Source organism: Onychomys torridus, chromosome 1 (genome assembly GCF_903995425.1).
Source record: "Onychomys torridus chromosome 1, mOncTor1.1, whole genome shotgun sequence".
Classification (NCBI taxonomy): Eukaryota; Metazoa; Chordata; class Mammalia; order Rodentia; family Cricetidae; genus Onychomys; species Onychomys torridus.
In genome coordinates, this window is record NC_050443.1 from 83,445,431 (window position 1) to 83,469,026 (window position 23,596).

The following is a 23,596-nucleotide window of genomic DNA, read 5'->3' on the forward strand; positions in this document are numbered from 1 at the left end:
TGAAAAAGAGCCTTTCCTGGAATATATATACAGAAGAGAATGTGGTAGAAACCACACATCTAGGGATGGGAAGTCTTTTTTTTTTTTTTTTTTAAAGATTTATTTATTCATTATGTATACAGAAGAGAGCACCAGATCTCATTACAGATGGTTGTGAGCCACCATGTGGTTTCTGGGAATTGAACTCAGGACCTCTGGAAGAACAGTCAGTGCTCTTAATCTCTGAGCCATCTCTCCAGCCCGGGATGGGAAGTCTTATGTTGTTCTTAGAAAGGGTTTCCAGGAGGAATTTCCCATTTTTTAACCCTAGTCACTTTTCCAAGTCTATTAGAAAACTAAGTGCTGAGTTCAAGCCTTTATTAATTATTCATTAAACATTATTTATTGTCCTAATGTCAGTAAGGCAGACATGCTGGACATGAAGAAAAACTAAAACTTGAAAACTTCACAGTGTAACGAGGTGTGTGTGTGTGGAAACATATACATAATTATTAAGCAAATACAATTCATACTTAATTTTCTCTCTCTTTCTCTCTCCCCTTTCTCTGTGTATCACTATGTGTGAGCAGATGCTGGAAGAAATGTATTCATCTAACATCTGCTTTGACAACAGTCTATCAGGTGACAAACAGAAACAGTCTTTTGTGTAGAAAGAATGCCATATGAAAGGCATGTGGTTTGATATTTCACAATCCTCAGATATTTCACAGCACTCTATATGATAGAGATATGAAGTATGTGGTAAAGTATGAGGTGAAATATGCTAGGTAGGAAGGCAGAAGCAAGCCTAAGAAGAGCCTTGCATGTCTTGTGTTAGCATCCCCCAAAGATATCAAGTATTCTATTTAGATAGTGTATTTAGACTCTACTTAGGAGAATGTAATTGAGAAACCATTTACAAAGTGGTGGGTATGTGTTGGGCTGTCACAGACGCTGTGGAGTTCCACAGGTAAGCAACACAGGAACTATGACAATCTTTGGACTGAAGAGGTAAAAGGAAGATATGATCACTAGGGTAAGCTAGAGCCAAAATGACAGTTCAGCTAAGGAAGCCAAAAGCTTTAATGACACTTCTTCAAGACAGCAGGAGAAAAATGCCTACCCTTCAGTTCCTATAAGCAGAAGCTTCCTATTTTCTATGGTCAAATTCTTCCACTAGTAAAAAAAAGCGGAGAATACAATCCATGCCAGTGACCCAGGGCCCAGGATAAATGTGATAGAGGGCAGGCTAGAAGTGGAATACAAAATGTTCTGCAAAAGGCTAAGTTTGCATTGACATCGACTGTATTTATATTAGAATGTTAGGGACATGATGTAGAAGTCTTATTGGAAGATGGAAATCCTGAAAATGAGATAAACACTGCTACTTAAAGTGTTTTAATAATGTATACTAGAAGCAAGAAAGGCATGAATTTGAGCGGAATTGCTGTGAATGAAGGACAGGAAATCAAATGGGCATTTAGTAGACAGATGACACTTAGGATAACATCCTTTCATTTTTTAACTACTTTTAGGAAGAAGGTCTGTTCCCTGCATCATGATGCTCTCTGCCTCTGTCCTCAATGACACTGCCTTCCACCCTGCCACATTTGTTTTGCTTGGAATCCCTGGGATGCAGGACCAGCATGTGTGGATTGCCATTCCCTTCTGCTCCATGTACATCCTGGCTCTAGTAGGAAATGGCACCATTCTCTACATCATTATAACAGACAGGGCTCTCCATGAGCCCATGTACCTCTTCTTATGCCTGCTTTCTATTACTGACCTAGTCCTCTGTTCAACAACATTGCCTAAAATGCTGGCAATTTTCTGGCTCAGTTCGCACGTCATTTCCTACCATGGCTGCCTCACCCAGATGTTTTTTGTTCATGCAGTCTTTGCCACAGAGTCAGCTGTTCTGCTGGCCATGGCTTTTGACCGCTATGTGGCTATCTGCCGACCACTTCACTATACATCAATCCTCAATGCCATTGTGATTGGGAAGATTGGTCTGGCATGTGTGCTGCGTGGCCTTCTCTTCGTCTTCCCCTTTGTCATTCTCATTGAACGCTTACCTTTCTGTGGACATCACATCATCCCTCACACCTACTGTGAGCACATGGGCATAGCCAAGCTGGCTTGTGCCAGTATTAAGCCTAACACCATCTATGGTCTTACTGTAGCACTCTCGGTCACTGGCATGGATGTGGTCCTCATTGCCACCTCCTACATCCTGATCCTGCAGGCAGTGCTGCGACTGCCCTCAAAGGATGCCCAGTTCCGAGCATTCAGTACTTGTGGAGCCCACATTTGCGTAATTCTTGTTTTCTATATCCCTGCATTCTTTTCATTTTTCACTCATCGCTTTGGCCACCACGTGCCTCCTCAGGTTCACATCATACTTGCAAATCTTTATCTCCTTGTGCCTCCTGTTCTCAACCCCTTAGTCTATGGAATCAATACCAAACAAATCCGACTGAGAATATTTGACTTTTTTGTAAAGAGGAGGTGACAATAATCTCTACATGTACCAGGGACTAATGAGTTCTGGGCTTGAGGCTGCTGCTTCTGCTGACCTCAGTAAGCCAGTATAATGTAATATCTGAGATTTTGAAGATCTCAGAGCAACTCTTTCATATCTATAAAGTCAAGTATAGGCTATGGATGGATCTTCAGGTCTTGAAAGGAAAAAGGCATAGGTCAGGAGGAAATGTAGAACACTTGAAAGAAGAGTCATGGAGATTTTCTGTGTCTCTATATATGTGTTAAAAGAAGAAAGAAAGTGGGGTTAAAGACCTATTTACTTATCACTTCAAAGAATTAAGAATGCACATGTATATTTATTAATTAATTGATATCAGCACTTTCTTAGAACCAGTGTCATCAATGAGAGTCTCAGCCTTGGCTACAGAAGGCTATAACAGGCTAAGGAGCTGAGGTTGGGTTTGACCCAGATGAAGATGACAGTTGGGAGAGTCACTGTGAGAAGTCTGGAAACGTGATTGCAGAGGGAGGGAAGAGCAGAAGTTTCTCTAGGAATTACTTCAAAAGATGCCACTCTGTAAAGGACATACTCACCTCATGACTTGTGGCCTCTGCTTCCTAGCTTTCTAAGCATGATGAGTTCAATACGCAAAACATCTTAAAAGTCATGGTGGACTTGCTATAATCTGTGATTTACCTCAGTAGGTAGCCTCCTGGGTGTACAAGGATTCCATGGACAGTTTCCTTCTAGTGGCACCCAGGCAGGGTGACAAGAATCCTCAAGCAACTGGCCTTGGTGCATATTTCCCTTGAGTGCTGGAGCTGGAACAAAAGTGGTTGTGAGCTGCCATAAGAGAGCTTGGAATCAACCCCAGGACCTCTGGAAGATCTGCCAGTGCTCTTAACCACTGAGCACTGTAGTCCCATTACTAGACATTCTTGATCATCGAGGGCATCCATCATACTTTGCAACTCCAGTATCTTTCTTTTTTCAATGGTGAAGCATGCATCCTATCCATAATTGGTTTAATTTATTATGAGGGGTTTGGTGACTAAGAGTCATGTCAACAGGGGACATAAACTTCTACTTTGGTATCATAAAACTATCCATACCATGAACTTTGTCATTTTGCCTATCTTAAGCGTTACAATTCAGTGACTTATGCTTACAATGTTGGGAGACCTTCAACTCTCTCTCTCTCTCTCTCTCTCTCTCTCTCTCTCTCTCTCTCTTTTTTTTTTTTTTTTTTTTTTTATGAGATAGGGTTTCTCTGTGTAGCTTTGCGCCTTTCCTGAAACTCACTTTGGAGACCAGGCTGGCCTCGAACTCACAGAGATCTGCCTGGCTTTGCCTCCCGAGTGCTGGGATTAAAGGCGTGCGCCACCACCGCCCAGCCTTCAACTCTATTTGTAAAGCTTTTCATCACTACAAGTAGAAATTCTGTAATCAGTCAGCAATAACTGCCCATTCCTCATTCTGCTCTGCCATGGAAGTTCACAGAGAACAAATCTGTTGTAAGAGCTTTAAGAGAGCATGGCTTATTTATTGTAATTGAGCATCTATTAAAAATTCTTATCAAGGACCAACTGTACACTGGGTATACAATTGAGTTTACAGGTAAATAGGCTTAAGTGCCAGACTTTGATAAAGTCACCACCTGGGTGGGTGAAGAGATGATGATGTGGTTTCAGCAAAGCATGTTGTTTGTGGTGATTCAGTATAAAAGACATGGGAGTCTTCTCTACTGTCAGTGATGCGTGAATTCAGATAAGGAACTCCATTGATTATGGTCAAGATCCAGCCTTGAAAACACTGAAGATCAAGCTTAACAATGGAAGGAAAACAAGATTGAGAGCACCTGAAAAAAATCCAGACAATTAAAAAAGTTAATAAATATACTGAGATTGTACGGGGTCAACAAATCTAAAAATCCACTGGGTTAAGAGGAGTAGCTGTTTCTCTCTCTCTCTCTCTCTCTCTCTCTCTCTCTCTCTCTCTCTCTCTCTCTCTCCCTCTCCCTCCCTCCCTCCCTCCCCCCCCCCTCTCTCTCTCACACACACACACACACACACACATCCATGCTCATGAGTTGCATTATACATTAGATAGCAAAGAAAATACTTAATGAAATTAGGCTGTGATTATAGTGAAGATGTTTCAGTGAATTGAACAACCCTCAGACACTCACTAAGACACACTGAATTAAGGTAACAAATAATATTAGTCATGAAACAAAGAAAGACATGATACAAATATTAATTGTTCTGTTGTCTTACCCAGAGACTGTACACTTTGTGTCATTGGTATGCAGAAAGGTGGGTTTGCCCTGACTCTCTCAGGAGTCCCTGCTTATGAGGAACCTCTGGCTGATGATTTACTAATAACATACACTGGAAAATAACAAAGGCATTGTCAGGTGAAAACATGTGTGCAGGAATGAACTTCTCAGAATGTGGCTGGTTGTTATCTGCACCTGAGAAATCTGCTCTTGTCAGAATCAAGAGCAATCCTTTTATTTCTTGGTTTCTAAAATATCCACTATTCCCTTCTAAGATTATTTGGAAGAAGGTAAGCAGGAATTTGGTGAAAGGAGGTGGCCCTTACCTGTCAGAGGTAATTTTAAACAGCATCCTTCAGTTTGTCATACCAACCAGCATTAACAAAACTACAAAATAGGCTGTCCAATTTCTGTATAAGTTGCAATCAAGTTTTAAGAACTTTCAGCATGTGATTATTTTGATAGCAAAAATAGGGACACTGAAACCTTTGTTAAGTCATCGAGGCCTCTTATTTATTTGATGATGTATTTGACGAATAGTTTCTGAATTTGAGTTTACAGTAACAGTGAAAATGAATGTTTCATTAAATTCCAGAAGCAAACACTCATCAAAATGTGTTTCCCTATACTGTATAAAGAACAAAACTCTCATGATAGCATTACTTGGATTTGGAGAATAGAATGATTCCAGAAGCAAACACTCATCAAAATGTGTTTCCCTATACTGTATAAAGAACAAAACTCTCATGATAGTATTACTTGGATTTGGAGAATAGAATGCCTAATTATTTCTATCATTTAAAAATATATGATTTTTTTTGTATTTTTTTAAAAAAAGATTTATTTATTTATTATGTATACAGAAGAGGGCGCCAGATCTCATTACAGATGTTTGCGAGCCACCATGTGGGTGCTGGGAATAGAACTCAGGACCTCTGGAAGAACAGTCAGTGCTCTTAACCTCTGAGCCGTCTCTCCAGCCCTAAAAATATATGATTTTTAAATTAATTTTTTTACCTTTCTAGAGCTTTATTGGGACAGAGGGGTAAAGAGAGAGAGAGACAGACAGAGAGAGAGAGAGACAGAGAGAGAGAGAGAGAGACAGAGACAGAGACAGACTGTGGAGGGAAAGAGAGAAGGAGGAAGGGGGAAGGGGGAAGGGAGGACACAGAGGGTCCACTCGCTTTTTATGCTGGCCCGTGTCCCAGGATGATGACATAATTAAAGACAAAACTCTTACATCCCAGACTTTCATTTATTATAAAAAAAAAAGCAGGTAGATGGGAATAGGGGCGTCATTCCTCTCAAAAACTGCTTCCAGTTGATTTTTTGGGCATTGGTTGGCTTTTGGGGGAATGGAAAAGGAGAGTCTTCCGAGGTAAACAGGCATTGTGGGATGCTGTCTGTCATCTGTTTGTTCTGGAGGCATGTATCCCTCTTGGCTGTGGCTGGGAACCTTGTCTGACAAGATGTGTGAGAAATTGTGGCGGTATCAGTAGTGGTAGCTGTATAGGGGTCCAGCGGAGGCGAGGGACCGCGTGCACTTGCGGTTTTGCAGTCTTGATGGATGGGGGAGGAGGCGGCAAGTGGCAGCTGTCAGCAGGTCCTCAGTTGGTGTATCGAGTCTGAACGGCACCAAATGTTGGTTAAACTCCAAATGTTGGTTAAATTGGTGCTGCTGGTGGCTGGCCACTGCCCGCCCGCCCGCGGCGGCCAGCAGGAGGAGCATTCTGGCGGAAGAATAAAGAGCCATGGTTACCTTTCTAGAGCTTTATTGAGATGGGGGTGGGGGGGTGGGGAGGAAGAGGGAGAGAGAGAGAGAGAGAGCGCGCAAATTAATTTTTTGAGAATTTCATAGATGCATAGAGTGTATTTTGATCGTATTTAGCTCATCTGTTACCCTTTTTAAAGACATAAACAAATCTTTATGACATGGAGTCATCATGTAGAGACTCTAAAGTTTAAGTGCAAAAGACATCTTCATGGTTTTTATTACTTTGAAACTAGGGCCTTAGTGAAACCAAGAATAAACAAAACACTAGATATGAATATAAAAACAGTTAAGTAAAAAAATAATTGTAAACCATGTATTAAAAACACTAAGTTGCCAGGTGGTGGTGGTGTACACCTGTAATCCCAGCACTCAGGAGGCAGAGGCAAGTGGATCTCTGTGAGTTCGAGGCCAGCCTGGTCTACAAAGCTAGTCCAGGACAGGCTCCAAAGCTACAAAAGAAACGCTGTCTTGAAAAACCAAAAAAACAAAACAAAACAAAACAAAAAAACAAAAAAACCCCAACAAAACAAAAAAATCACAAAGCCATAAAAATTTATTTATGAAAATTTAATTTTTTTGCTGTATTTTTAAAAAAGATTTATTTATTTATTTATTTATTTATTTATTTATTTATTTATTATGTATACAGTGTTGTAGCTAGAGTTTTCCTGCCTGGCCCACAGTCAAGACAAATCTCTCTCACCCACCAGGCCCATAGATGCTCAGACCCAACCAAATAAGCACACAGAGACTTACATTTTTTACAAACTATATGGCTGTGGCAGGCTTCTTGTTATCTGCTTCTTCTATCTTAAATTAATCCATTTCTATTAATCTATACTTTGCCACATGGCTCGTGGCTTACCATTACCTTACATCTTCCTTGTCATGGCGGTGGCTGGCAGTATCTCTCTGCCCCAGACTTCACTTTCCACAATTCTTTTCCTCCTTGTACCGCCTACCCTATCCTTCCTGCCTGGCCACTGGCCAATCAGAATTTTATTTACACAGAGTGATATCCACAGCACTTCCTCTTTTCTTTTTTTTTTTTTAAAGGAAGGTTTTAACTTTTACATAGTAAAATTACATATAACAAAACAGTTATCAAGCAAGAATTACAGTTACAATATTAAAGAAGATATCCTATTTATCTTATATTTGTGAGTCCAAGGTTTTATATCTAACTTATCTTTTATCATAACTGAGAAAATTACAACTATGTAGTCTTCAACCACATCAAAGACCTCAGAAGGATATATTATTACCTGAGAACCAGGAGAAGGATGCAAGCAACTTTTGGGAGTCTTGTAGTGTAGACAGAGACAGCTGGCAGCCTGGACAGTCACCTAATGTTCCTTTGTAAAGTTGGGACATTTGTCTTCAGCCCAGAAGGCTAGAGTCTCTTGGTTACTTTTTTCAGTGTCCTGTAGAATGTCTGGCAGTTTCCTCTGTGAAGCAAGAACCTGAAGGACCATTTTGTCAAGCAAAGTTCAGTGGTCACCTTTCTATGGGTCCTGCATGTCCAGTCGATCAAGCAGTCCAGGCAAGAACAGTTTCTTGCCCAAATGGCTATTTTTGCCAAGGTGAAGACAAATTCCATATGAAGTGTCTTCAATGCCCATCCTCCTCTCTGAAGTAAATTGGTGCTGCTAGGAGCAGACATGTCTCACTGTCCAGAAAGTCTAAATTTTAAAAGTATTTTAAATGCCATATTCTGTAGATCTTTGAAGTATTTGAAGATTACCTATCTATCTGAAATATCTCTATGTATATCTAGAAGACTTAACTAACATGGCTATGAGTATGATTATCATAGATGATTAATTATTAATCTATTTTTAATTATCCATTACAATTTTAAATGAGCTATACAAACATAATACCTTAAACAAGAGTAGAAATATACATACAGTATAACAAAATTAACTTTAAGTTTGTATCAATAGACTAAAATCTATACCAATGTAAAACATTTTAAATGAGTTGTTGCTCTTTAGAAGTAAGTTAATTAATCTACCCTTTCATCCAATTATATCTATATCGTATCCCCTTTTCTTCTTTAGAAAGAGATCACATTTATAATCAACCTGATTTAAATAAAAATATTGTTTGTTTTTGTTTTTTTTCTGTGTTCTGCCTACATGCATGCTTGCAAGACAGAAGAGGGCACCAGATCTCATTACAGATGGTTGTAAGCCACTGTGTGGTTGCTGGGAATTGAACTCAGGACCTCTGGAAGAGGTACTTTTAACCGCTGAGCCATCTCTCCAGCCCAAATTTAATTTTTTTTTTTAAAGAGAGGGAGTTTTGGTACAATGATTCAGTATGGTTAAACCCAAGAGAATTTTTTTTTCAAGACAGGGTTTCTCTGTGTATTGGTGTAATTATTAAGGCCACTCCACGTAGTTAAAAGGGAGGTTTATTTTGTGGGGTAACTTACAGATGAAGGGGTAGGTTGCAGGGTCTGGCAAAGGTATAGCACAGTCCGGCGGTGTTCTCTGGAGAACTCTGCTCAGTCTACCTCTTGCGTCCAGGGTCCCGGAACCAAGAGAGAGCCCTCCTCTCGATCCTCGGTCTTCCGCTTCCTCCTCCGCCCTGCCTTGTGGGCGTGACCATTACCGAAGCCTCAATGGGGGTTGGAACTTCCAGGCCAATGCTGGGATGGCTACCCACTACATCTGTGTAGTTTTGGAGCCTGTCCTGGATCTCGCTCTGTAGACCAGGCTGGCCTCGAACTCACAGAGATCCTCCTGTTCTGCCTCCTGAGTGCTGGGATTAAAGGTGTGCGCCACTGCCCTCTGGCTCCCAAGAGAATTTTTAAAGGTCCATATTTTTGAACTCCTAAATTATTTTCCTCACTAACTTAAGGTTCTAAAATTATTTTAATATGGACTTATAGAAATAGAAATACATAGCTAGAACAACAGTAACATAAGACTATAAAGAACAAATGAGCAAACTGCAAATTCAGAGCTATCAACATTAGTTTTAAAAGTATGACCACTTATAGCAATACATTACTAAAACAGCATGCACATTGCATTAGATTTGCAACCCCAATAAATTGTAACAGCTTTTATAATAAACATAACTTTTTTAAGGAATATGCACTTTCGGTTTAGCCTTTTTCTTCCATCTGTCTCTTTAATGCGAATACATGAGTATGTGTATGCATGTGGGCCCAAGTGAACCACAGCATATGTGTGGGGGTCCAAGGACAACTTTCAGGACTATTTCTCTCCTTCTACCATGTGGCTTACAGGGATCTAACACAGATGCTGAGGGGTGCCAAACACCTGTGTCTTCTGAGCCACCTCACTGGTCCCTACATTTCTATATTAATTCTATTATTTTGTCTGAGTATATGCACGCACGGTGTGTGGGCACACATGCTCTAGTGTGTGTGGAGATCAGAAAACAACTCTGTGGAGTTGGTTCTCTCCTTCTGCCTTCATGTGGGCTCCAAGAATTGAGCTCAGGTCACTAGTTTTTGGTTCACAAAGTTGGAGTTGGGTACAGTTGTTTCTTTGATCTCCCATTGGTGCCCTATGACATGGATAGATGTTTGTTCCTGTCACCCCAGGAAATGTCATGCAACATATTGGTGCCCAAACTGGGTCTGATAGAACCCAAAAATGAGTCAAGGAGGAGTGGTTTAGTGGGCCATGTAGTGAGTAATAAGAATTCAATGATGATTTGTTCATTTAGGGTAGAGAGTACATGGGGACAATCCTAAGGTGGTAACCTTCTCCCATGTGGCATGGGAAGGTGTACCTCCTTGCTGTAGTGGTAGTTATATGTTCCCTATGATGGGTGGCAAGACATTCTAAGCTGAGCTATCTGAGGGTGGAGCAACCTTTCAGGGGAGTCCATTGGTGGCTGTCTCTGTTTACATAATACAGGGTGTCATGTCTCTTTGATGAATGGGGTCCACCTTGTCGGTATGAGTACATGTCGAAAATGGCTGATGGACTAAATAACTTATTGCAGTCCTTGAAAGTAGCACATGTAGGACAGGATCGTAGGCAGGCTGTAGCAGCTGTTAGTTAGCCTTGGTTGTGGATCATAAGACATGATGCTGAGGCTCAGCTGTCTGCCCAAAAAGAACATGCCTGAGTAAAAGAGGAATTAAAATGAGAAAAGCATGGAAATGCTATACTGTATGCTAGCTTCTGCTATGGCAGGGAAGTGGGAAAATGGGTGGATGAAATGGAGATGTAGTCTGGCTGTTTCTTACAGCAGGGAGGGTGCAAGAGAAAGGAAGTACAAGTCAGATCTGAGCTAAAGAGCCTTTCCTGGGATTTAAAACCCTGGATCACATGAGAGTAGTCAGGTGGTGAGGAGAAAAAAGTAGTGTGGATGCTATGCTTGGACATACATTGACACGCATGTTATAAATTCATTTAAGAAGGAATAGCCTTCATACTAGTTGTGTTTTAAGCATTTAGATATCTAAAATGAATAAGAACTGATGAACTGGGATACACCTTTAGTTTATTTCTAAGTGTATTTATTTATTGGATACTCATCTGTGTATTGATTTATTAGATGCTTGTTATATGCCTATTTTGTGCTAAGCATTTCACAAATGTTAGGAATACAAAGGCTTGGGTTTTTATCCTTATTGTGATTATCCAAAGAACTAGGTTAAGTTGTTTTTTTTTTCCTAAAGAGGTTAGAGTATTCTGGCCTATAACACAAGATTTTCTATTTAAGGAGCTGCCTTCAGGGATATGACGAACCTATGGATGTAATATGGGAAAGCAGAACCAGGAGTAATGATTCATTTGGTTGCTACCAGCCTCTGGCGTCTACCTGCCATGGTTAGTTGTCAGGATCACCTGTAACACACAGGAGATGCATGGCAGAAGTCAGGGTTTCTGAATGTTAGGAAAACCATGATGTTCTACTGAAGAAACCATAGCTCTACAGTATCTGATGAGGGTATGTGTTTATAGTCAAGCACATCTGTACTGCTCTATTTAAGCATATCACAAGGCATCCAATTCTAGTCCCCTTTCTGTACCCTTGCTTCAATATTCCCAACAGTCATCTCTTATCTGCAGCAGGGCTTCATCACAATTTGACCGAGTCCAGCTTTTGTTGAGTTTTCCTGGTTTTGTGATTTTGATTTGGTCAAATAATATAAGGAACAAATGAAGTCATCCCATCATCTTAATTATTCACTATTCCTTCCCAGGGTCAAAAGAAGCTATAATCTACTTATTCAGCAAAAGTCTTGAACACAGTGCACTATGTCAGCTCCAGGTCTCACTGGTGGCTGGAGCTTTGCAATTCTTATCTGACCTGTCTGCTCTGTTTGTGGTAAATTTCCTCCACCTGGCTCCACAGAAAGTATCATTTTATTGTCTGTCTGAATTTTGTATGTTTTCCTCCAGATTCTACATATAAGTAAGATCACAACATGGTTTCCCCCCATATATATCTTATTTTATTTAGCGTAGTCTCCACCAAATCCACCTCTGTTGTGGCCAGAGTTAGGATTTTCTTCCTCTAGACTGACAATATTCAGACACAAACACCCTGCAGACTTTCTTTCACTGTTCGTTCATTTCCTCGCCATTAACTTTGATCTCTCCAGTGAAGACTGAGCATTTCCAGAATCCCTATGATCAACCAGCTTTATCCTGAGGGAGTTCAGTCCATCTCCAGGGTCGGTCTTACCCATAACAGCTATGTTGCCTGGTGGTTCTGTGTTGCAGGGTGGGGTTGTCAAGGAGCTAATTCTGGAGACCTTAGGGGCCTCTTCTTAGGTGGCTTAAAGAGGCACATCATGTCTTCTGTGTGCCTGAGAGGAGAGTGGAGAGAGATGCAGGGCAATGAGTGTGGAAGCTTCTTAAAATACACCTCCATACCCATGTACACACGCACCTCAAAATATTTGCTGAAGACGGCTGTGACCAGCTGCCCAGGTTCTCAGGGCCTCACATTCAGGTAAGAGGGTGCAGGTGAGAGTAGGTTTCACATTCACAATGTCCTGCACAGCATGCTCACTGAGCCTCAGCTGCCCAGTCACCCGGTGTCTCCTTCCACCTTCATCACCACCACCAAATTCTCTCTCTTACACAAACCCTTCCAGATCCCCCGTCAGCCAGAAATGGATATTCTTTAATCTTCAGATGTAGAATTTTATATAAATTTTGAAGTGTTCTTAAATTAAAATTTTTTTTCTTGTTGGTGCATTTTTTTTCAGATTGTTTCTGGAAGTAAATGTATCTATTTCTTTTTTTGCATTTTTGTTCATTTTCTGACATGATTTAAGCTGATCTTTAGTGACATCTATTTCATCATATAGTCACCTACATTTAATACTGTTTTAACAATGAATCATCAACAGTTTTTCCTTATTAAAAGCATTTCTCACAGCTTAGATTCCCTCAGACATTGATGCTGTCATAGTAACACTACTTTATTACTGCACATCATAGTATAGTGCCATGTTACATAACATATACTATTATTATTTCAGATTGTTTTGTGTGTTTTAATATTCCAATTTTTTTTTCTTTTTAAAATGTCTGATTTTTTAAAAGAACTTTAAGCCTAGGTAGTTTCTTTGTTGCTCTCTTCAGGTACTTCACCCGGGTGCCACCATGATGCCTTGTAACAGCACTGGCCACCCTTCTTTCTTCATTCTTCAAGGCATTCCTGGGATGGAAGACAAGCACAGATGGATATCCATCCCCTTCTCCTCCATGTACTTCATCACTGTGATGGGGAATTGTACCATCCTTCTCACCATTTCCATGGAGCGCTCCCTGCACAAGCCCATGTTCCTGCTTCTCTTCCTATTGGCTCTCACAGACTTGGGCATGTCTACAACTACCATTCCTAAGGTTCTCTGCATATTCTGGTTTGGACAGAGTGAGATAAGCTACGAAGGCTGCTTGGCGCAGCTCTTCTTCATCCACTCCATCTCAGCCATGCAGTCATCTGTCCTGATGAGCATGGCCTTTGACCGATATGTAGCTATCTGCAAGCCCTTGCAATATTCCACTATCCTTTCCAATAGTCGCATTGGACTCATTGGCCTAGTGAGCTTGGTGCGAGCAATCCTCTTTATTCTCCCCATGCCTGTCCTCCTCCAACGTATGCCCTTTCAGGCCAATCGAGTCATCCCCACCACTTACTGTGAACACATGGCTGTGGTGAAGATGGTGTGTGTGGATACCACAGTCAACCGGATATATGGTCTGGTCGTGGCCATGTTGGTGGTTGGGATAGACATCTCAGCTATTGCCTCATCTTATGTGCTAATCATACGAGCTATCATGCATCTCTCTTCCAAGGAGGCCCACCACAAAGCAGTCAACACCTGCACCACACATATCTGTGTCATGCTTGTCTCCTACACCCCCTGCCTTTTCTCTTTTCTAACTCACCGCTTCGGAAGAGGCATTCCACCTCATGTCCATACTATTCTTGGCAACCTCTACTTTCTTGTACCGCCAATGCTCAATCCTATTATTTATGGTGTGAAAACCAAGGAATTTCGGGACAAAGTTACTAAATATTTATGCAGGAGGAAGGAGTCTATAATTTTTTCTCACAGTCAGAAAGTTGTTTGATAATCTAGCAGTTGTGAGTATTAGGAAGCAATGGTAAGTGTCTAAGGGAAACTGACTAGTGGTAGAGATATATTAAGATGTCAGGTCAGCAGCCATGATATTTATTCTTGGATAGAGAAGCTAAGACAGGGGAAAACTTCTTAGTTTCCATAACTCAAAGGCAATGGAATTATCCCCTATGGAATAAAATAATGATATATGCTCTTAATATCTAACAGTGTTGAGCAAACTACTTGTGATAATGTATGTAAAAGCACTTTGGATGCCACTATACACTGAATCCATGTGAGAGAGTGTGGAACATTTTCATATAGAGTATCACAGAGCAACTTGTTCATTCTCAATAAGTGACAATATAATATAATATAATATAATATAATATAATATAATATAATATAATATAATATAATATAATATAGTAATGCTTTGCCAAGACATGCACAGTCAAGCTGGATGAAGGGTTTTCTGTGTGTATTTGTGTGGTGGAAAGGAGTGTGGGAGATAGAAAAGGTGTTTGAAGGAGTGAAAGGGTCAAGAAATTTTGAAGATGAATTTAGCGTCATTGTTTTATCATCCCAGACTTGCACTAAATTTGGACAACAGGATTTACTGCTTCTTTTTGAGTCTATGGTCTGTATATTGGACACAAGCTCAGATTTCTAGAGAAACTTTGGAAGAGAAGGAAAAACATTGCGAAACTCTTGTTAGAATGAAAAGGTTGATATGGGTTTTAATTAATTTCATTCTATCAAAAACTGCTAGAGTCAGTGCTTCTGTTTCTCACAACCAAATCCAGCATGTGAGAAGACCTTCTCTTTTTCTCTCTCTTTTTTTTTAAAGAAATAGTTTTTTTTTTAAACTATTTGCTTTTATTTTATGCACACTAGTGTTTTGCCTGCATGTATGTCTGTGTGAGGGTGTCAGAAGCCCTGGAACTGGAATTACAGACAGTTGTGAGCTGCCATGTGCTGGGAATTGAACCCAGGTTCCCTGGAAGAGCAGTCAGTGCTCTTAATCACTGTGCCATCTCTACAGATCCAAAAAGACCCTCTTGTGAAGGGACAACTCTGAGAATGTCTTAAGAGCCAAAGCTGTAAAACTCAGCTTTATACTGGAACTTGTTACGAAATTATGCTTAAGAAATCCATGGATTGAGTACAGACGCAAAATTTACTCTGGGATTAGTAGCCTGTTCATTCCATGGGTTTGCCTCTTCTATTTTGTTTTTGCTTTGTGTTGAGACAGGGTCTCACTATGTACTTGGCTGATGTGAAACTTAATATGTAGACCAGGCTGGTCTCAAACTCAAAGGTCTGCCTGCCTCCGTCTTCCCAGTGCTGAGATTAAACTGGTGTGTACTCACATCCAGCACCACAGTTTAAAAAAAATTCTAATTTTTAGTACAAAAGTCATTTATCTTTGTTAAGAAAATTCAGGCCGGGCAGTGGTGGAGCATGCCTTTAATCCCAGCACTCAGAAGGCAGAGGCAGGCAGATCTCTATGAGTTTGAGACCAGTCTGGGCTACAGAGCAAGTTCCAGGACAGGGTCCAAAGCTACACAGAGAAACCCTGTCTCAAAAAAACAAAACAAAACAAAACAAAAAACAAAAAACAAAAGCCCAGTTCCATATTCTTTGGGTTGGGGATTTAGCTCAGTGGTAGAGCACTTGCCTAGCAAGCGCAAGGCCCTGGGTTCGATCCTCAGCTCCAAAAGGTTAAAAAAAAAAAAAAAGAAAAAAAAGAAAATTCAGAACCCACAGATCTAATTCATCTGGCCTGCTTTAGGTGTTCTTTAAGAAACAAATAAAACAATTCTAGAAAGATCTACAGGTGACATCATTCTCAATATTTACATCTTTCCGAGTCTAAGTTTTTATGCAAAGGGTAATAAAAATATTATCATTATTATTGTTCCTATTACATTGTTATTAAAGAAATATGTGTATTTGATAAGGCAGTCAAGTGTACTAGAATTTTTAATATAATATAAAAGCCATCTTCTAGGTAGTTGTGTGAAAAACTGAAATTTTTTAGCTAATATATGAATAAGACAAGATATAAATCAAATGTATTTTTTTGTGATTGAAAGTAATTTTTACTGATTTGATAGACCAAGAATTTAAAAATGTTAATACAATATATGATTTTTCTTTTCTTTTTTTAAGAGAGGGGCCACATTCATCCCTTTATTTTTTTTTTAACAAAATAAAATAAAACAAAAACTATCATATCAAAAAATAAAAGCCAACAGGAAAATAAAGGAGCCCACAAGAAGGTACAAGAATCAGGGACCCACTCATTTACACATTCAGGTGTGCCACAAAAATACCAAACTGAAAGCTGTAGTATATGTGCAGAGGACCTGGTGCAGACCTGTGTAAGCCCTGTGAAGTGTAAGCTTCAGTCTCAGGGAGTTTACATGAGCTTTGCTCAGTTATTTTAGAGGGCCTTATTCTCCTGGTGTTCTCCATCTTCTCTGTCTCCCTTATTTCTTCTGCTCTCCCTTCGGAGGAGTTCCCTGAGATGTGAGGGGAGGGATCTGATGGAGACACCTCATTTAGAACACATGCGTTCAATAATTGTGTTGGGTGTTTGGTTCACGCAGGTCTGTGGAAGAATCAGGATCACTCTAGGATCCTGATTTTTAGCCTTTGCAGCCACAGCAGCGTCAGTTTCTGGTGAACTAACTGACTGTAGCTCTGCAAAAGGCTTTTTTATTGTTATACAATTTACCCCTTAGCAAGTCAATTTGTGCATACCAAAACCTCTTATCTGAGGCTCCCCAAAGAGACAAATGTCAAAGAAATTCCCAGTCACAGGACATCTGTTCTCTGAGTCCTCCCCCAACCCAGTTTTGTATGTGTTTTGAGCCTTTAGAAAACTCTCAGCTAAGATTTACATACTTCAAACAAAAGGTTCTGGACACAAAAGGCAGCTCAAAGCCAGGTGCTAACACCTGGAATCAAACCAGCTGCAGAGCTCTACAGGAATGGCTGCTATCGGGAATCTAATGAAGTTTGTGTTGTTTATTTGGTTATATCTCTTTGTGACTGTTGTATACCAGCACAAATACATCTACTTAGTTATCTCAATGCTATAGAGCACTGGTTCTCAACTTTCCTAATGATACAGTCTTTTAATGCAGCTCCTCATGTTGTAGTGACCCTCAACCATAAAATTATTTTCATTGCTACTTCATAACTGTAATTTTGCCACTGTTATGAATCATAGTGTAAATATTTTTGGAGATAGAGGTTTGCCAATGGGGTCATGACCCATAGCTTGAGAACCACTGTTCTAGAGAACTGTGTTGTACGTCTGTTAACATAGTTTAAGCAGTCACCTATTGATAGATATTTATTTCCAAGGTTTTGTTGCTTAGAAGAACCACATGAGGATTCTGTTATATAGACCATTCATTCACTATTTGCACAAATAAGTATTATTGAAGAATAAATATGTAGAAAAAGCACTATGGGACAAAAGAGTATATACATTTCCCTCCCCCCATTCCCGCCCCCCCCCCTTTTTGGCTCTTTGAGACAGGGTTTCTCTGTGTGTAGCCCTGGTTGTCCTAAAACTCGCTCTATAGACCAGGCTAGCCTTGAACTCACAGAGATCTGCCTGCCTCTGCCTCTGAATGCTGGGATTAAAGGCATGTGCCACCCCCCTCAGCTTACTTTTTCTTTCTTTCTTGATTTAAAACATATATATTTTTAAACTCTTAAGATTTATTATTTATACAGTGCTCTGCCTGCATGTTTGCCTGCAGGCCAGAAGAGGGCACTAGATCTCATTACAGATGGTTGTGCACCACCATGTGGTTGCTGGGAATTGAACTCAGGACCTCTGGAAGAGCAGCCAGTGCTCTTAACCGCTGAGCCATCTCTCCAGCCCTTACTTTTTCTTTCTTAATGTAGCAGTTTTTTACAGATCATAAAAAAATCAAACACAACATAAAATCTTAACTATAAAATATGTTGAACCTGCACATCCCCCAGATGATGACTGTTATACCAGGTGTCAGCATCTCAGCACTGGTATAAAAAATTGTCACAAACTGGATAACGTATGAAGGTCTTGTAGCTGCAGTCACAACTGCTGTGAGTTCCTATGTGTGCCTGCAGTCTTCAACCAACCCAACATTAACAAAAACATGGGCTGATTCCAATTATTCTTATTTTGCATTTGAAAAATTATATTTTAAATAATTTTTTCAGTTAGTGTACAAAGCAGTAAGTTTCATTATGACATTTTGCATGTTCTTTTACTCATTCTACCATTTCCTTCCAACTGCTCACCCAAGATAGATCCCATTTTGCTTTCATGCCATACATACACAAAATATACTTAAATATAGATTCTGCATAGGAGAGAAAATATGTGGTCCTCCTCTTTCTTTCTCCCCATTATACTCTCCTGCATCTTTAAGCCCTTTCTTCCCATTTTACTATCCCCTTTATATTTTCATTTCCTGTGTACTTGACATAAATGTATGTATGTGTACATTCATTTAAATCTATGTTTCACCCATGAGAGAAAACATGAGGAATTAATGACAAGTCCCAGTGGAATTGTCCCAGTGAAGAATTCTGGGAATTTAGAGTGAAGGTATGCTATCTGCAGCATATGCCTTTTGACAGCAGGATCTCCTGTTAGAAATAAAACACTTGAACATAGACAATGCAGTAAGCAACCACCAGGCTGATCTAACTTTTCCCGGAAGCCAAGCTCCAATCCTGTAGCACAGTGTGCCAGGCCTAGTCTGTATAGAGACCAGAATATGGCAGAGATGGCACTGTGTCATTTCTGGTTCCAGGTCAATTTTCTTTCAGTCCATTCACTCTTGGGGAAACTAGAGTCCTCACCATGGGTTGCACAGTAGCCTTATGGAGACATGTCTGTGGCAAAAACTGAGGTCTCCAGTCAGTAGTGATAGTGGGATTTGTTTTTAGAGTTGGATTCTCCAGCACCACTCAAGTCTTAAGAATTTTGCTTCAGTTGACATCAATACTAAACCTCATGAAAAAGTTTGACCCATAAGCACTTACCAAGTTGTCATCAGACTCCCAATTCTCAAATGCTTCATGAGAAAAAGTTGGGTGATGTAAGTTGCTTTATTTTAGGTAAATATTTCCAGTCATTCTTTATTACCTTATTAAAATGCTTAGAACAAAACAAATACAGAATTCTTATATAATATATGAACAATGGAAAATGAACATTTTTTGTTGTTTTCTACACTGAAGGAAAAGTGTAGATATGAAGATTTCAGATCCTGTTTCCTTTGCCATGCTCTTGCCCAGCCCCTGGCTTTTGAGTGACTACCCCATGCAGCTGCGCCCTACCCAGCTGAGATTCTTTTTCAGTGATAGATAGCAGATAGCCATCCTTTCAGAATTCTTTATATTGATATGGATTTTGTCAGATCTGCCAATTTATACTGTCAGAACTATGAAGTTGTAAAGCCAGGAGTTCATTATGGTACATGCTAATTGAACTTGAGCAGGCCCACAGAATACAATAAATTGCCTGATCACAGAATGAATTTCAAAAGAGTGGAAATTGGATTGAGGTATGTCAAGGCTTTCAAAATGCAAGGTTAGTATAATAGAAAAAGGAAGGTATTTATTTCTCCAAATACTTTGCAACTGTTTATACTTCAACCAAGGCAGAGTTCAAATTAAATTTTGCTATTGGACATTAGGTAGTCACATAATTGATGCCATGTTTCTTGAGATTGAAGGCTCTCCTATTAAGTACTCCATTCAGTCTTGCTTCATGACTTTTCCAGTCTTTGTCTTCTACAAATAGGAATAACTGAATGGGAAGATACAGTTAGATGGGTCAGGATCTGAATGGAGGCTTAACTGTTTATTGCCTACATGACCATGGGGAAAAATATACAAAGAAGCCAAGCCCTTTAAAGTCATTATACAAGGCATATTATCATACAGCTTGATTTGTAATTGAAATACTATATATAAAATGCCTAGGGTAAGATAACTACACTAACATATGATACTTCTATTGGAATCAGTGGGAAGTAAAAAATAGAAATTGTGGCCTTCCATTAATGGAGACACATTCCAACTTTAGCTGTTGCCCTGAACTTTTCTTAGAGTTTCCTATTACTGAGTATATTGACCTATTTGCTCAAAATTTTGCTCACATAATGTCCTATGATCTTTCATAAATGAGATTATACTTGGATGATAACAGAAAATTCAGTCATGAATTTTTCTTAGTCTCTTTATGCACTCTGACATAATGATCAGTATGGTGACTGAAAGTTAGCATCAGGTGCAAATCCTCTCTGCATTCTTGAACCTTCATTGGGAAATTAAAGACTTGAAGAAACCACCATAGACCCATGATAATGCTACAGTTTCCTCCCGTGACAACACTCCCTATAAAACACTTCACAAAAATATGTTCACATTCTGGGGCTGGAGAGATGGCTCAGAGGTTAAGAGCACTGACTGTTCTTCCAAAGGTCCTGAGCTCAATTCTCAGCAACCAGATGGTGGCTCACAACCATCTGTAATGAGATCTGGTGCCCTCTTCTGGCCTGCAGGGATATGTGCAGACAGAACACTGTATATGTAATTTTAAAAAAGAAAGACTTAAAAAAATATGTTCATGTTATGAGTGAAATGTTTTTTTTGTTGTTGTTTTTTTTTTTTTTTTTTTGTTTTGTTTTTTGAGACAGGGTTTCTCTGTGTAGCTTTGTGCCTTTCCTGGAACTCGCTTTGGAGACCAGGCTGGCCTCGAACTCACAGAGATCTGCCTGGCTCTGCCTCCCGAGTGCTGGGATTAAAGGTGTGTGCCACCACTGCCCGGCTGTGAAATGGGTTTTGTTTTAACAGATTGATCAGTGGGTTCTTTAACACCTTATCTGAAAAATGCATATATGTTTTGTTTGGGGCATCTTCCTAGTCTAAGCAGGACCAAGTTGAAATCCATGGAAAGGGTGTTCAGACAGAAAGGCTTCTCTGCTCTAGCCTAAAAGAGTTGAAATTGCTATTAGAATTTATAGGCTGTCCTACTCCTGTCTTCTAAGTAAAGAAGAAATTCAGATAGGCTAAAGGTGATGGCTAGAGACAAAGACTCCAAGCGTCTCACTCATCATTATCATTTAAGAATTTCAAGCACAATGCCATATGTTGAGATTGGGGTTCAGAAATGTAAAACCTGTTCTCCCAACTTTAAGCTCAATGACCACATCTGTTTAACTTTATACTAAGATGATGATTAAAAATTGTCCTTACATTTCCTACTTTCATTTTGTGTACCTTGTTTTAGGCATGACATTTTATAATTGCCTTTTTACACCAATCCATTATCAGAAATTTTATTCATAGAATGTTTTAAAATATAGCAACAGAGCAATACTTCATCAAGATAATGCAAGCTGATGTTTATGCATGAGCTAAGCCACTGTGGGTCAATTCATGTTAGTCTAATGCCATTTCAGGAAAAAATAGTCCACTTCACATGCTTTTTTTTTAGGGTAGAGTTCCCTCTCACAGGAGTATTTTGAATTAAGGATCTAGAGCTATCTTACATTGCAATAAAACAATTCAGATTATGTATTTCTATAGTCTACAAATACGGATTGTATGTGTCATACACACACACACACATACATATATACACATACACACACACACACACATATACATTATTGAATGCATTATCACAATAATCTGATTAGTCTTGGGAAAATTCCACATCACTATCAAATTAAAAAGTCCCAACAAACTGAATAATTACTCTTCAGCTCCTGACCAGTTATCATGAAGTGGGATCCAATGAGAGGCACACCAGGATTCTTTTAGCAAGAAAATAGTAATTAGAAATAAACATAATTTGAGAATGAATGCATAGAAAAAAACAAAGGGCGACCAGTCCTTTGTGGTCTACTCTTTCCAGACTTTTCACAGTTTATCTGGAGATATTACTGGGACTTGTATGGTTGTCAAAGGTTTTGTCAGATGTCTTCATCATTCATTTAGTTAATGGATTATTACTGGGATTCATATCCTATGATGCTCATCTGCACAAGCATTTGGCCACCTTGTCTCGTATCTCCTTCATTTTTATACCATAGATAATTGGATTGAACATTGAAGGTACAAGAAGGTAGAGATTGGCAAGAATAATGTGAGCATGAGGTGGAATGTTGCGGCCAGTGCGGTGGGTGATAGATGAAAAGAGTGCAGGTACGTAAGTGATGAGGATGACAAAGACGTGAGCTGAGCAGGTGTTGAGGGCTTTGAAGGTAGCATCTCGGGAGTTGAGGCGTACCACAGCATGCAGGATGAGGGCATATGAGAAGCCAATTAGAAGCAGATCAAGTCCTACTACAAGCAAAATCACAAAGAGCCCGTAAATTCGATTGGGTCTGGTGTTACTACAGGCCATTTTTACCACAGCCATGTGTTCACAGTACGTATGAGGAATGATCATGTGTAGATGTATCCTGCTTGTTAAATAAGAAACACAGAGCCAGTTGCAGAGTTAAAAACCACGAGGTCAGAGCCAAAGCAGAAAACCTTACCCTTCACTGCTTCTGCGGTTCCTCCTCTCCGCAAGAGACCTACTTCTGTGCGTCCTGTCTATTTAAAGACTTTCTGTTCTCCTCCCTCATTGGTTGTAACCCAGCCACATGACCTCCTCGTCACTGCCTGTTTGTACAGACCTCCAGGTCTTCTATGGTTGGTATTGAAATTAAAGGCGTGTGTCCTTGAACACACAGAGATCCGCCTAGCTCTGCCTCCCAAATGCTGGGATTAAGGGCGTGCCCCACTACTGCTCAGCTTCTGCTCTGGCTTGCTCTGACCTCAAGGCAACTTTATTGACATACAAATAAAATCACATTTCAATACAAATAAAATATCACTATAATCATGTGACAGAAAGTCAGCCTTTGAAGTAGAAGAGGCATGGGCAGGATAAGGATCACACCCTTGGCGAGAGCCACCAGTCCTAGACGTCCAACTAGAGCATGGCTCAGGATTGTGTTGTAGCGTAGTGGCTTGCACACAGCCACAAAGCGGTCAAAGGCCATTGCAGCAAGTAGGGCTGATCGTACCACTGAAGCTCCGTGGATGAAAAACATCTGTGTGAAACAGGCCTGGACAGCTATATCTCGATCATCAAACCAAAAGAGGCACAGGACCTTGGGCATAAGAGCTAGAGTAGAGACAAGGTCAGCCACCATCAGCAGGGCCAGAAGCAGATACATTGGTGTGTGAAGCGTGGGCTCTGTGGCAACCAGGAAGAGGATAGCACCATTGCCAATGAGGATGGCCAAGAGCACGGAGGCAAAGGGAACAGAGAGCCACAAGTGCTGTGACTCGAAGCCAGGCACGCCCATCAGAGTGAAAGTCATGGAGCTGGAGTGGTTGAAGATTAACATGGCAGAAACTGGTAACAGTTGTTAGAGAAAGTTGAATACCTGCCAATGAGACATGGGTGTTGGTTGC

At 40.1% G+C, this 23,596-nt stretch overlaps 3 protein-coding genes across 3 annotated transcripts; 2 read left to right on the top strand and 1 right to left on the bottom strand.

The window, feature by feature from the left end:
* The first annotated feature begins 1,519 nt into the window (after window positions 1-1,519).
* Window positions 1,520-2,553, top strand: LOC118574134 (olfactory receptor 52D1-like). Its single transcript, XM_036174817.1, has one exon. It carries the CDS (start codon window positions 1,538-1,540, stop codon window positions 2,489-2,491), a length of 954 nt encoding a protein of 317 aa, XP_036030710.1. The 5' UTR covers window positions 1,520-1,537; the 3' UTR covers window positions 2,492-2,553.
* Window positions 2,554-13,088: 10,535 nt separating this feature from the next.
* Window positions 13,089-14,197, top strand: LOC118582037 (olfactory receptor 52D1-like). Its single transcript, XM_036184503.1, has one exon. It carries the CDS (start codon window positions 13,131-13,133, stop codon window positions 14,103-14,105), a length of 975 nt encoding a protein of 324 aa, XP_036040396.1. The 5' UTR covers window positions 13,089-13,130; the 3' UTR covers window positions 14,106-14,197.
* A 7,963-nt stretch (window positions 14,198-22,160) lies between these two features.
* Window positions 22,161-23,529, bottom strand: LOC118581677 (putative olfactory receptor 52P1). The gene is made up of 2 exons (XM_036184101.1): window positions 23,020-23,529; window positions 22,161-22,577 (listed from the first exon to the last, which is right to left on the bottom strand). Exons 1-2 carry the CDS (start codon window positions 23,527-23,529, stop codon window positions 22,161-22,163), a joined length of 927 nt encoding a protein of 308 aa, XP_036039994.1.
* Between the last annotated feature and the right edge of the window lie 67 nt (window positions 23,530-23,596).